Source organism: Caretta caretta, chromosome 13, assembly GCF_965140235.1.
Source record: "Caretta caretta isolate rCarCar2 chromosome 13, rCarCar1.hap1, whole genome shotgun sequence".
Classification (NCBI taxonomy): Eukaryota; Metazoa; Chordata; order Testudines; family Cheloniidae; genus Caretta; species Caretta caretta.
The window spans coordinates 23,135,159-23,149,144 of NC_134218.1; the positions used below are offsets into that span (position 1 = coordinate 23,135,159).

At 48.3% G+C, this 13,986-nt stretch overlaps 1 protein-coding gene across 1 annotated transcript in view; it reads right to left on the reverse strand.

Annotated features, from left to right (window-relative positions):
• PPP1R16B (protein phosphatase 1 regulatory subunit 16B) overlaps positions 1 to 13,986 on the reverse strand; it is a 102,623-nt gene that overhangs the window by 19,748 nt on the left and 68,889 nt on the right. Inside the window, exons 3-4 of the mRNA XM_048820868.2 lie at positions 5,852 to 5,922; positions 3,282 to 3,427 (exon numbers count right to left, since the gene is read on the reverse strand). Of these exons, the coding sequence (XP_048676825.1) occupies positions 3,282 to 3,427; positions 5,852 to 5,922 (217 nt within the window). The remainder of the gene's footprint in view (positions 1 to 3,281; positions 3,428 to 5,851; positions 5,923 to 13,986) is intronic.

Genomic DNA, 13,986 nt, shown 5'->3' on the forward strand with positions numbered 1-13,986 from the left:
TACAATTGACAACTCATCTTCTGAACATGGACCATGGTGCAGTGTTACTACGGTATTGGTTTGCCAGTGTCTGAGTCAACAGAGGGCACCCTGCACCCCCCGAATGGGATGGACCAGAACAGATGCTCCCACCTCCCCAGTCTGACCATGCTTGCTTGTTATCCCTCATGCTACATCCTTTCACAAGAAAGGATGTTGCAGGTCTCAGCCGGAGTGCAATATGCATTCCTACGTTTCATTTATTTCTGCACTCCATTTTTAACCTCCCTCCCCAAAACTTTCAGGTTCCCACCAATTTTATCCCTGGGCTTGTCCAAACCTTGAGGCTACATATATAGCTGCCCCAAACATTAGAGCTATGCCTGGCTGAATTCCATTTTAATTTTTTAATTATTTCAAAAGATAATGGTTTTTTTAAAGATTTTTTTTCTATTTTTATCGATTTACATTTTCACAGTTGCGGAAAATTGTGGGGGTCAGACAACAATTATTTAATGAAGCAGATGCTAAGATTCATAAAGTGACAGCTTTATAACTATTAAAACACATATTGTCAACAGCACATGTCAAAATACACAGAGTAAATATCCTTAAATCAAACTTTAATAACTTCTCAAGCAGCGTTTTCTCACTTTGCCTATCTATAAATTTCAGTTATTACTGATGGGAAACATCTTTTAGTCAGTGTGTGTGTATGGTGAAACTGACATTTACCAATAAAAATCTAATCTTTCCAAGCCTAATTATAGGCTAAGGAAACTGCAGGAAGCTCCCAGCAATGGACGGGTTTGTTCAAGGTCATGAAGCATTGCTTCATTATCTTCCTTATAGACAGAGTCCTTTGCCCAAGAAAGGGGCCAAAATTTGAACCCAAGTCTCCCACCTGGCAGTGCAGTAGTCTAGGACAACGGGGACTAAAACCCAGAGCCCGATCCCCGACGTCCCCTGAGGGGCTGAAGCCAGGAGCGCCAAGCCCTGGTGTTCCCTGTGGGGCAGAAGCCCTGAGCCCATGGGCGGAGTTGGGGACATGGAGGGCATCGCCCCCCCTCCCCAACTGCAGCGCAAGAGCATGGCAGTCCCGGGAGTAGCTCCACACTTCCCCCCTGCTATCTCCTCTCCCTTCTCCCTGGCCAGGTTGGAGGTGGGAAGCTGGAGCCGGGCAGTGCAGGGCAGCTGCTGTTGTGGCTGGTGCCATGGAGCAGGCAGCAGCAGGGTTCCCTCATCTCCTGCTGGTGCCTGGGTTGAAGCTGCTCCTCAGCTCCCAGCCCCCTTTGCTCCCGCAGCAGCACAGAGGTAGCCAGTAAGAGCCGCCCAGGTGGGGAGACATGGCTCCGTGACTGGCAGACCCCTGCGAGAACAGGGACCACAGGGGAGCTCTCTCAGCACACAGCCCCTAATAACTCTCTCCCTACACCCTGAGGCTATGCCCTCCCTGCACCCGGAGCTACCCCCTGCCTGCACACAGCCCCAGCTACTCCTCTCCCTGCAGCCTGAGCTACCCCGCCCCCCGTCTGCACACAGCCCCTAGTTACTCCCCTCCCTGCACCCTGAGCTACCCACCCGACTGCACATAGCCCCTAGTTTACCCCCGCCTGCACCCTGAGCTACCCCCTTGCCTGCACACAGCCCCTAGCTACCCGCCTCCCTGCACCGTCAGCTACCCCCCTGCCTGCACACACACCTCTCCCTGCACCCACAGCCACCCTCTGTGTGCACACAGCCCCAGCTACCCCCTCCCTGTACCCTGAGCTTCCCCCCAGCCTGCACACAGCCCCTAGCTACCCCCCTCCCTGCACCCTCAGTTACCCCCATGCCTGCAGACACCCCTGTCCCTGCACCCACAGCCACTCCCTGCGTGCACACAGCCCCAGGTACCCCCTCTCTGCACCCTGAGCTACCCCCCTTCCCACACACAGCCCCTAGCTAACCCCTCCCTGAACCCTGAGCTATCCCCATGCCTGCACACAGTCCATAGCTAACCCTTCCCTGCACCCTGAGCTGTTTTCAAACTTTTTGAGCTAAGCCGCCCACCTTTGAGTTATAATTTTTGGTTGTTCCCCCCCCACAACCCAGACAGGCTGGGTGGCCTGCTGAGGTGACTCAGGGGGTGGAGGGGTCACTCCCTCCCTGGACCCCACCATGTGGAAGTGGGTCGAGTATCACTGGCCCTGAGCCCCCCAAAATAGAAGTTAAACTATGCCTATGACGGAGGCCCCTGCCTTAAGGCCATCCCCACCCCTGCTGGGCCCTGGAGATTTTATAGTATGTCAAGGGGGGCCTCAGAGAGAAAAAGGTTGAGAACCCCTGGTCTCGGGCGTAGAGAAAGGGGAGACAGACACAGCTTGTGAGGGGCGGCATGTTAGCATACAGGGCTTCTTCTCAGCCTGCCCAACCGCCATCCGAGGCGAGAGACAGCTTTCAGTACAGAAAGTGCAAGGTATTCATGCTACAGACAGCACCTGGGGACACAACTGTATGGTTATTGACACTTCCTCGTTAGCCTCCCTTCAGATAAGTACAATTTAGCGTGATTACCCCTAGGCTGTACTACGCTCCGCACTAACCCTGGGCCTCCTGCTCACCCAAGTGCAGAGAGCACGAGGGGCTTAAACATTAGGGCCCTCGCCCAAGTGCTTGAGGCAGGGGTGGGTGGGAGGCCCAGTGTTAGTGCCCTGTGTGATGCAGCTTGGCTCTCTATAGCATTTGTGCTACGTGAACACCTTGTACTTCCTCTGTCAGCGTTTCTAGCCTTGGCTGAAGGACTGGCATGGTGCGTAGGGCATTGTGGGGACCCTATGCACAGAGATGAGTTTTACCCTTTGTCATTTGTTTTTTCTGGCTATTCCTCTTACTGCTCCTTTGCTCCTGGTCCACCTACTGTGAGCAGAAGCCTGGAAGCATAGAGGAAAGGTGAACTACACACATCCAGCCAACAAGCCACATGTGACAGATTGAAATCCAAATCCAGAGGCTTTGGCCAGACAGGCGCCTGCCCCCTTCAAAGCAAACTGATCCAGGTCACCCTCTGTTTTACTGTTTTCTCCTTGTTTTTTCCTGTTCTTTCCCTACTCTTCCAGCCCAAGCATCATTTCCTATCAACGTGCAGCCTTGACCTGGCCAACAAGCACCTTCATCCTGATCCTTCAAGGTACCAAGTGATTTCAATTCCTACCAACAGCAGTGGAAATTGTGAGCACTCAGTAGCTCAGAGAGGAGCAATCAGCACCTCATGGATTCAGACCCACCGAGAGATACACAAAAAGGAAGCAGGGGCCACCTACTGCTGAATTAGGATCTTCACCAGGTTGATGTGACCACAGGTAGCTGCTGCATGCAGCGGAGTCCACAGCTCATTGTCCTTTGCATTGACATTAGCCCCGTGGTTGAGGAGAAGCTTGACTATCTCTTCGAAGTTGTCTATGCAGCACTGGTGAGGGACAGAAACAGAGGAGATAATTTTTACTTGTAAGTGATCACAATACCACAAGCTGCATCCTCCATAAGAAACAATTGCTAATGGCACAGTAACTACACATGGCACAATATTTCAATTGGGATTCAAATAATGTCAGTAATGCCATGGTTCTTGCCTTAACCCCAAACTGTGCCCTGACAGTGACTGTCAAGTATCAGAGAGGTAGCCATGTTAGTCTAGATCTGTAAAAGCGGCAAAGAGTCCTGTGGCACCTTATAGACTAACAGACGTATTGGAGCATAAGGTTTCGTGGGTGAATACCCACTTCGTGCTCCAATATGTCTGTTAGTCCATAAGGTGCCACAGGACTCTTTGCCGCTCTAACAATGACTGATCCTTTCATGGGCTTGGTGGAGTTTTCCTGGCATGACTTCAGTTGCTGGCAGTGAAAGTACTGAAACCACCAGTGTCACAAGCAGAAAACATTCCCCTTTGTCTGAAGAACAATGACCCGGTGGAGAGACAGCTTTTCTTAAAGCAAACATCCCTCCAGCACCAAAGTCATTAGTAGACAAACCCCTGTTCCAGCCATAGAGTCAATGAGAGCATTTACAACATGGACTGGGAAAGGCCGAGCTCAGCTGCCCTACTGCTGTTCACTGTCCCCCCTCTCAGCAGCAAGCAGGAGGCTGCCTGCTGACACGTCTAGTCACTGCAAATCCTGTGAGCCCAGGAGCAGTTTGATTCTTCTTGTGTTTCTGCGCTAGAGACCAGGACTTACTAGCTGGGGAGGGAACTAAAATCAGTTTGATTTAACAAATTGCAGTTTAGTTCAGCCTAGTCCCCTGTGTGGACGCTTGGAAAATTACTCTAATTGCCTGAGACCCAGTCGTGCCAGCTGGGAGAGGGCACAGGGGTGCTGCATAAGGGCTGTAGGGATACCCCAGGTCTGGGGTCTATATACTGGTATGCCAAAGACTGTCGTGTAAGGTCTCTAATGAAAGCCTGTGTCATGCTGGTCAGCACAATCATTGTGAGCGGTATGTATAGAAAACATGGGAGTTTACATATGTATACTAAAAATTGTGTTCCCTAGGTGTGAGAGATAGGCAGTCACTAAAAGGTGATCCACATACTTCTGTCGGGCCAGGTCGGAAGAGACGCTTCTCCCTCTGGCTGGTCATGTGCAAACTGAGTATTGTCTGGTTCACAATATACACCCATTGACAGTCTGAGTAGAATGCTAATCAATAGGTTGTGGGGGTTACAGAAAAAAACAAAAGCAGCAGGGGTTATCATGTTTAAGATTAAAGACAACAAACTTTTGGAAGTATATCTGGGGCATAGATGAACTCCCAGTTTTCCTTCACTGGGGAAGGCAAAACTGCCAGTGGGCTTGACCTCGTGAAAAAAAGGGTCACAGCCATCCAGTTGAAAAACACGGTGAGAAGGACTTTGGGGTAAGTGGTACCTTATTAGACAAGAGGGCATCTTGTTAGTTGACTTCAGACTCGAGAATGCGCGGTAGGATTTTGTTTAACATGTAACTCTGTGTTTGAATGTAGCCCTGTGTTCCCAATATTTCTGTTTGCCACTGCACGAATCTTAACTCTTTGTTCCATAAACTTTTATTTGTTTTCTCTATAAAAAAGTGCTGTGTGCTAAGCAGATCAGTGACTACAGTGAACTCATAAGCTGTGCTGTACTGTTCCTTTTAGGGACAGCGAGCCTGGTGATTCTGTGATTGTCTGGTGGATAAGTGTCTGGACATGCCAGGGGATGCTCCAGGGCGTCTGTTGCTTACCTGCAGAGGGACAGCAGAGCCCATGTGGGCTGAGAGGGGAGTGCTTGTGCTGCTTGGGGCCGAGGCTGTCAGGGAGCTGACCCAGGCAAGTATAGACAAGGACAAGGTGCCTCACAATGCTGGGTACCTTTGAGGAGCATCACAGTGCCTTCAATCAATGTATGAGTCTCCACACAAGAAGGCTGCAGCAATTTACCTAAACAGCTAGTGCACTGATTGAACCAAACCCATTTCAAAACCAGGGAGTAGCTCAGCCTTGGGGGAGAGTCAAGTCAGCTTGCCTTTAAGAGCTGACAGCCTAGCCTCACGGGGAGCTGCAGAGGTGCTGCTTTTTGTATCTGGGCCTCAAGTCCCAAGTTTTGCGTGAGCTCCTCCCTAATGGAAGTTTGGGGCATAGGGAGAGGGGCTCTGAGCTCAGCTTAGCCCCAGAGGACAGGATGCTGCAACATGTGAAGACTTCAGGTGTTTTATGGGAAAACAAGCTAAATACACGTGGGAAGGGAACCCTCCCTTGTCTCTGTGAGGTGCACTCACAGATGGCCTTGCACAGACACACTGGTACGCCCACACCATGGAAGATGAACACATGGTAACAAGCAGCCTAGGATGGGGAGGGTAGCTCAAGGCCTCACCTGATGCAGGGCAGTGAGTCCATCTTCATTGCACAGGTCCGGGCTGATATTGTTCTTCAGCAAGTAACACACTGCAAGCGAGAACAACAGGAAGAAAGGAACTTCAGTTTACCAATCCTGGATACATAGTTCACCCTCAGCTCTAACCGACTCCTGGCCACAAAGAAACATGATTGTAGATTGAGACAAAGCCATGGCCACCTACCCATTCCAGGTTGTCACTATGCTGTGCTCTGGCAACTGGGAACATCGTGGCAACAGTGGGGCTAGAACTCTGGTCCACGGGCTGCAAAAGCACATGCCCCTGGCACTTGAGCTAAAGGAGAGTTAATACAGCACATATAACATTGTGCTGCCTGATTCTAGCCAGTAGAGGGCACTCGTACACAGACAGTTTTTCACGAACTTTACTCTAAATGGAAGCTTTACCATACAGTAGAACCTCAGTTTTATGAACACCAACCATATGAACCACCACCTATATGGATAATTTTTCCAGACAAAAATGAAATAAAATAATCACATAACAAAACTGATGTCAATGTCAACCCTTCACATGTTGATGCCTTCATTGCCTTGGAAATCTCTTTGCAGCAGTTTTAAGGACAAGACCGTGATGCAGAGCACCAAACTGCGACTTATGCCCCAGACCCACTGTAATTTTCCGATGTTCAGTTTTATGAATTCCTTGATCCAAACTGGTTCATAAAATAGGAGGTCTCCTGTACCTGGGATTGTAAACTGCACAGGTCTGCTTCAGAACAGTTTGGAACTCGCATTCTATTTCACTGCACCATACCTGAGTGCAGGTTTCACTGTGCACTAGGGCCGATTTTTTCCAAAAGATCATTTTTGCTCCCATCCTGATGCAAAAGAGCCTAACTTCCAGACAGTGTGAGCACCTACGCTCTGAAATTCAGGCCTCTGTCAGGAGTCACGGATTTGGGATACAAGAGCTGAGGCACCCAAAATCAATCATCGCTTTGGGAAGTCCTGGCAGGTCTGCAAGATGGAGGTATAGCTTTTGGTACTTCACACAGGTTTGTGTATGCCTGAAGGACATCACAGGATTTTAAGAGGACTACTGATGAGTTTGTTAAAATCCCACCTCTTTCTACAGGTATTGTCAGTTTTTTAAGCAAGGTTCCTTTTGCTAAAGGAAAGCTTCCAAAAATATTTGTAAACCATCTAACCAGGGCAAATTTGCAAAAGGAGAAAAATTTAGGAACTGACCTCACACATGGTAACTGCAGTGGCCACAAAATAAGTACAGAAGGGTCTCATCAAATATCAGCTGATGGCCAGTATGGGGAACATTTCAAGTCATTTACACTGAAGTTGTGATGTCCTACGCTTGTTTGCTGTGGTTTAGTTTTTTAGCTTCTGTAGCCTTATGCTCTTCCCAGCCACATGTCACTGAGCTAGCAGGTTCATAACAACTTCCTCCCTAGGGGCAGAGACGCACCAGCTACTTGTATCCCATCATGTTCCTCGGCAGAGGACGTGATCATTAAGGGAAACCAGAGCTGTAAAATACAGAACACTCATGAGGCTAATAGGCCAATAACAATCTTTGACCCTGCAGAGAGGAGAGATTGCAACACTGGCTATTCCCAGAGCAACAGTACAAGCAGGAAGGTGCCCAGTTTGGACTAGTCACTTTCCTCCCTGCAACCCCTTTATCAAAAAGGGAGAGATTAGGGAAATAACCCTGCAATGTACACACATGAGCAACAGGACCTCTGTGCTCTGCTCAGAGAACAGCAATGCTTAACACTTCTGTTCAGAGCACGATGCAGACATTGTTTAGGGCTATGCCTACACTATGCACCTTTTAGCGACACATCTGTGCTGATACAGCTGTGCCACTAAAAGGGGCAGTGTAGCCATTCTTTGTCAGCAGGAGAGAGCTCTCCTGATGACAAAACACATCCACCCCCAATGAGCGGCAGTAGCTTTGTTGACAGGAGAGCTCTCCCACTGACAAAGCGCTGTTCACACTGGTGAGTGATTTTTTCACACCCCTGAACGACAAACGTTTTACCGACAAAAGTCCAGTGTAGACAACAGCTAGTTCTCATAACTGAGCAGAGAGGCAGGGAATGCCAGGAGGTTCTTATCCTCATTTTAGAAAATACGCATGAAAGGTTCAGACCCCTACTAAAGCCCTCCAGCCTGAGAAGAGGATCACAACATAGTCAAAGTTTGTAGTATAGACAGGACCATAGGCATGTTCTCTGACCTGCTACAACCTCGGCCATGGCCAAGGCCTTAGTCCAGTTATGTGACCCAGTTAGGTTTTCTCTACACTACAAATCTGAACCAAGGGATAATCAGGAACCTCAACCTGGCTGCTTTTGCGGTCTAGTATTTTTGCAGGGCCTTTCATCTCTCCAGGTCAGATTCCCCATCTGTAAAATGGGGACAACAGTACCCACATCTCTCCAACTTTCAGCCCTTTCTGTCCTCAGGAGTTTTGTAGTCAGGCACTTCAGTGCTTTGCCCAGAGACACAGAAGAAGATGGCATCAGGAGACTAGAACGCCAGAGTTCATTCTCATTCCTGTGGATTAGGCACTAGGCCACCCTCTCTTCCAACACAAATTATCATGATGTAACTGATCCAGTGTGACAACCTGGTGTTGAGATATGGCCTAAAGCTTTGCAGATTCCTCTTTATATTGAAACTCAATGTGATATTTTCTTAGAGTGCCAGTTTGCTACTGACACAGTCTGCCCTCGAGTCACACAAGCAGGTCTCACTGGGATGAAGGGAGATATAATCAGGTATTCAAGCCAGACTCCTGGGTTCTGTTCTATTCCCGATTTTGCCACTCATTGATATTGGCTAAATCACTTAACTCTTCTGAGCCTCAGTTTCCCCATCAGAGATGGGAACAATGTTCCTTTTGGACCTCACAGAGGTGTTGGGAGGATTCACTAATATCTGCAAAGCGCTTGGAGGTCCTGATGCTGTTGAGAGCTTGATGTTGGGAGCTGCACAGAGAAAGTTGTGTGCAGCACACACGTTTTCTTGGCCCTATACAAACCAGGAACCATGTTATATACTCTCGAGCACCACCAACTAGCACCTTATCTATTAACTATTGAGAGAGAGAAACAGAGCACTCCTGTCATATATTTATTCCTGGGAATTAAACACACACCACACAACACCAGGTTTAATGGCCAATCTAGGCAGCTCACACTTTATGCTCAGCACACGGACACCCCACAGTACTCACACACTTCCCAGTTCTGAAACCGTCTGCACCCCTGCCAATACATCTGATTTAATGACTATGCTTCTCCTATTACTGGCTAACCCCATCTTCCTGCTCTGCTAATAGGATTTGACTGATAGACCTGTCACTCACCGGTGGATCTGTTTTTTTGTTATTTACTTTGGATGCGATGCCATTAGGAGGCTTAATTCAATCTGGCTCATTTCAGAGCCATTGTGTACTAATGTCATGTGGCTCTATAATCATGTTTTCTCTGCTTACAATGATTTGGGCAAGTAAATGCTGGCAGATTAACCTTACAAGTGCTGTCCGTCCATGTGGGAGGAGCTGGGGCACTGATCTCAGCTCCGTCAGCATCAGTGGAACACCAGGGTATATGCTGCAGAGTCCATATATTCTCTGCTTGTGTGGGCAAAGTTCATAAGGCACTGAAAGGGTTAAGGATGGTTAGCAAAGGACTGACACGAAGCTCATGTATAGCCACGTGAGTTGACCCTTACTACAAGACGTATTATATTCTCCCCTTCCGCAGACTCAGCAAGGTATTATTCATGCTCATGAATGCAAGAGAGAGACTGCACTGGCTTGTGCATCACATTCCCTCCAGGCCCAGCCCTGCCACTGCACCTTAGTCCTGACAGGAAATGCCTTGCAATGAACTTACTCATAGGCCGGGTGCACCAAAACCAGGGCAGACCTGACATCCAAGGACTCCTGACTTGGCCCCCCAGCTCTGCCACAGACATCGTGTGCCCTCTGTATGGCTCAGCCTCCCACCCCACCCCACCCCCAGTCTGTAAAATGGGGACAGCGGTATTGACTTTCCTCACAGAAGGGGTAAAAGAGGTAGCTAATGCTGCACAGTGCTTTGAAGATAGTGTGCTATGCAAATTCTGAGAGCTAAAGTATGTGGTGACTGCCTAGAGCTTCATTTAATGTGTCAGGCAATGGGGCTGTTGTCATAACAGCACTGGGGCCATTCCATTCACTCAGCAACAGGGCCACTCTTCACCAGCATCCCTCAACCAGAAAGTTTCCGCACCTGGGGAAATACCCTTGGAAATACCCTTCCCTGCTATTTCAGTCCAGGGTTACTTTGGGCAGGGACAGCGGAAGTCTGGTCATGTGGTGGAGACCCTGGGCCTCGGTTCAATTCCCAGCTCAGCCCCGGACTAGATTTTCAGAAGTGCTCAGCGCCCGGAAGCTGCTACTGAACAATCTGAGCTTTTAAAGGCAGGCCTCTGTAGGTATTCAAGCCAGACTCCTGGGTTCTGTTCTATTCCCGATTTTGCCACTCACTGATATTGGTTAAATCACTTAACTCTTCTGAGCCTCAGTTTCCCCATCAGAGATGGGAACAATGTTCCTTTTGGACCTCACAGAGGTGTTGGAGGATTCACTAATATCTGCAAAGCGCTTGGAGGTCCTGATGCTGTTGAGAGCTTGATGTTGGGAGCTGCACAGAGAAAGTTGTGTGCAGCACACACGTTTTCTTGGCCCTATACAAACCAGGAACCATGTTATATACTCTCGAGCACCACCAACTAGCACCTTATCTATTAACTATTGAGAGAGAGAAACAGAGCACTCCTGTCATATATTTATTCCTGGGAATTAAACACACACCACACAACACCAGGTTTAATGGTTTCCAAGGTGCTGGGCACCTGTCAGACTCAGTGGCTTTAACTAAAGTTATGTTACTCAGTCCCTTTGGTAAAATGAAACCAGCCCTTAATCTGCCATAGACTTTGCTGTGTGACATTGGCAAAGTCGCTTCCCCTCACTCTGCCTCAGTTTCCCATCTGCAAAATAGGAGTATAAAGCACTGAGATTCTTGGCACATATACTAACTTTCAGCCAAGTGTCATGATTTTGCCCCTTAGCTGGAAGGGGGATAAGCGAGTCCTCCTGTGCAACATCCCCCTGACTCTGTTAGAGGATATTGAGGCTGGGAGCATCTTCAGGGCTCTATCCAGGACTTGGAGAACCTTCTGGGGACAAGACAGCCCAGAAAGAAGGAAGCAGGGAGTTAGGTAATGGTGAGCCCTGGCCTCCACCTCTGGAGTCTAGGTGCAAAAATTTACTTAGAGCATGATGAAAATGAGTTTGGTGATCTCTGCTTTGTTCTCAGGGATTGTCTGACTGGATTTCCAACCCCCCACTCCATATCTAGGAGCTTTTCCATGGCTCTGTCAAGATATTTGTATGTCCCCCTCACCTTAGTATCTGGGCACTTCACATATAATCAATATAGTTTCTCACTTTTGTGCGGTGTGGAAATAGCTCCATCCTAAGATGGGAAACTGAGGCACCACGAGAGAAGTGACTCGCCTAGTGTCCCACAGCAAGTCTATGGCGGAGTTTGGAACAGAACCCTGACTCCCAGGCCCCTGCTCCAGCACAGAGCCATCCCTCCTCTTTGGGCAAAGCAGGGCAAGCCCAGTCCCAGGGGTTCCACCACACTCAGCCACTGATCCCCAGAAGCCTAATTTGGAGGGGTGCCCTTGGGGAGTGAGTTCAGACTCCATGGCCCTTTCATGGAGTGTGGTGTTCTCTGCCAGGAATGGCAAAGAGGGAACCCACTGTGACACAGACACCTGTCAATTAAGAACTGGGCTGAGAACACCCACCTCATTTCACACGGGCCATGGAACAGCGCTCAGGGCTTTCATTTACTCCCTGCTGGCTGCGTGCTCATTCACTGTTTGTTCCACCCATTGAAATCTTATCTTGCTTTTCTCTTTGGCACAAATCCCTCCATTATTTCCACCGTGTGCTGGGCCCGCGTCCTGCCTCTGCCCCTGTTACACCGGGAGCAAAGGAAGCAGGGTCATTACCCGCTGCGCTGCCTGCCTACAGAAGAACTGCAGAGCAGGCGGCAACACCAGGGATTTCTGCTTTGCTGTTGAGCACAGGGGCAACCTGAAAGAACTGCAAGAGGCACCATGCTGCCAGTTAATAGCGAACAGTGCTGGGGGGAGCCCAATTAAAGATGAACGGGAAAGCTTTAAGGCTGGGAATCTTAACCAATAAATCCCAGCTGGGGGGCAAGGGAGTGGGAGTGATAGGTGTATGCCGTGGGTCCTTCCTGGGGGTGCACCGTAAGAGGGAGCTGTGCAGATGGGCAGAGGGCAGGAGGCCTGGGGCTTCCCCTACAAATAGCTCTGGCAGATCCCCTGAAATGTGTGAGTCGCCTGGGCCAAAGCTATTGCCACTTCCATGTAGGGAGCAGGAGCAGGCCACACCTTCTGATGGAAGACTTAGGATGAATACAAATGTGTTGACTTTCCAATGGGAAAGAATGAGGCACTTAGAATATCTTGCAGGAAACCAGTATGCCTAACAATACCGAATAACATTTACTTGCTTAAAATGCTGTGGCATTAGCAATAGACCCACTTACCAGGGATGCATTCAGTCAGTTACACTCTAACTTTTGGAACACGGGATACTAGACTAGATGGACCACAGTACTGATCCAGTAAGGCAATTACTGTCTTTGACAGTGGTCAGCACCAGATGTTTCAGGGGAAGGTGCAAGAAAACCCACAGAGCATTAAACAAGATAAAATATATGTATACAATGTCACCTTCAGACTTTTAACAGAGCAAATGAGAAGTAAATAAGTGGACACCAACAGGTCAGGTTGAGTTCTGCATGAACAGCCTTTTAACACAACCCAGGACCAAACAAAACCTCTTACGATGTTGCAATGGAAACTAACACTTTGAAACAGATCAGATTTCCCTGCAGCGTTTGCAACCCAGATGTTGCAGCACTGTGCTTGAAGAAGAATCTCAAACTTCCCGTAGTGGGTACCACACCTTAAGGGAGAGAGAATGTCTCCTGGGCACTTCCTCTCTCACTTCCAGATGACCAGCAAGCCTACCATGGACCACAGTTACTGGGTGGCTGTGTTAGTGGTATGGGCCACTCTTTGCCCAGGATTTCTCACAAGAACAGCCTTTGTATAGGTTCACTTACAATAAAAGTTTCAGCCTGCTGTTTGGAGCAAGGAACTAGGAGAACATTGTCCTCCACAGGGTAATGGGAAGGGCTACAGTGATGAGAGCTGTAAATCCGTGGATAAACAGAAACTGCTTTTACCATTTACTTAAAAATGAGCTTAGAGCACTCAGAACCGCTATGGGTGTTTTCAAGAGAGTTCAGCATCCAGCAAGCAGCTCCCATTTTCACACAATTAAATCCTTAAGAGAGCTCAGTGCCCAACATGCTGAGCTCTGTTACAAAATTTGGCCATAATTATCTGTAATTGATAGACCCATTGATATGCTGTAGGCACCAAGCAGAAAGATGGTGAGAAACAGGGACGCCCTCTCAAATGGAATACAGCAGTCACAATAGGAGCCAGGTGAGCAAATCGTTGTGAATAATTCATTATGAATTCTATTCACAGAATAATAATTCAAATGCATTTTCCATTATTCTATCCACTTTAGCTATAATTAAACCTCTCATGCCTAGGAAGATTTGACATCAGTGCAGTTTCTGCATACATTTACTCATTCAAATCTACACTATATTAAATAAAAGCGCTCCCATGACAACTATGAAAATACATCTCTTAAAAATAAACAGATCCCAACAGCTATCCCATCACACTAAACTGAAAGCTACATAAACAAAGCACTTACTGAACAACATCAAACCTCCACTTGAGTCCCCCCAACCTCCTCCTGCAACATCCCAGCATGACCTATTTCCTCCCCAGACCATGGGAGTTGGGGGGAAAGAGATAATAAAGCAGCCTATACTCCAAGAACAGTAACCGCCGTAAAGAAGACACACCAAAATGTAAGAAGCTCACTCACTTGAAGAGGCATTGTCAAGACTGCACTGTAGTTCCTTAGGCCTGAGATGTTAAGA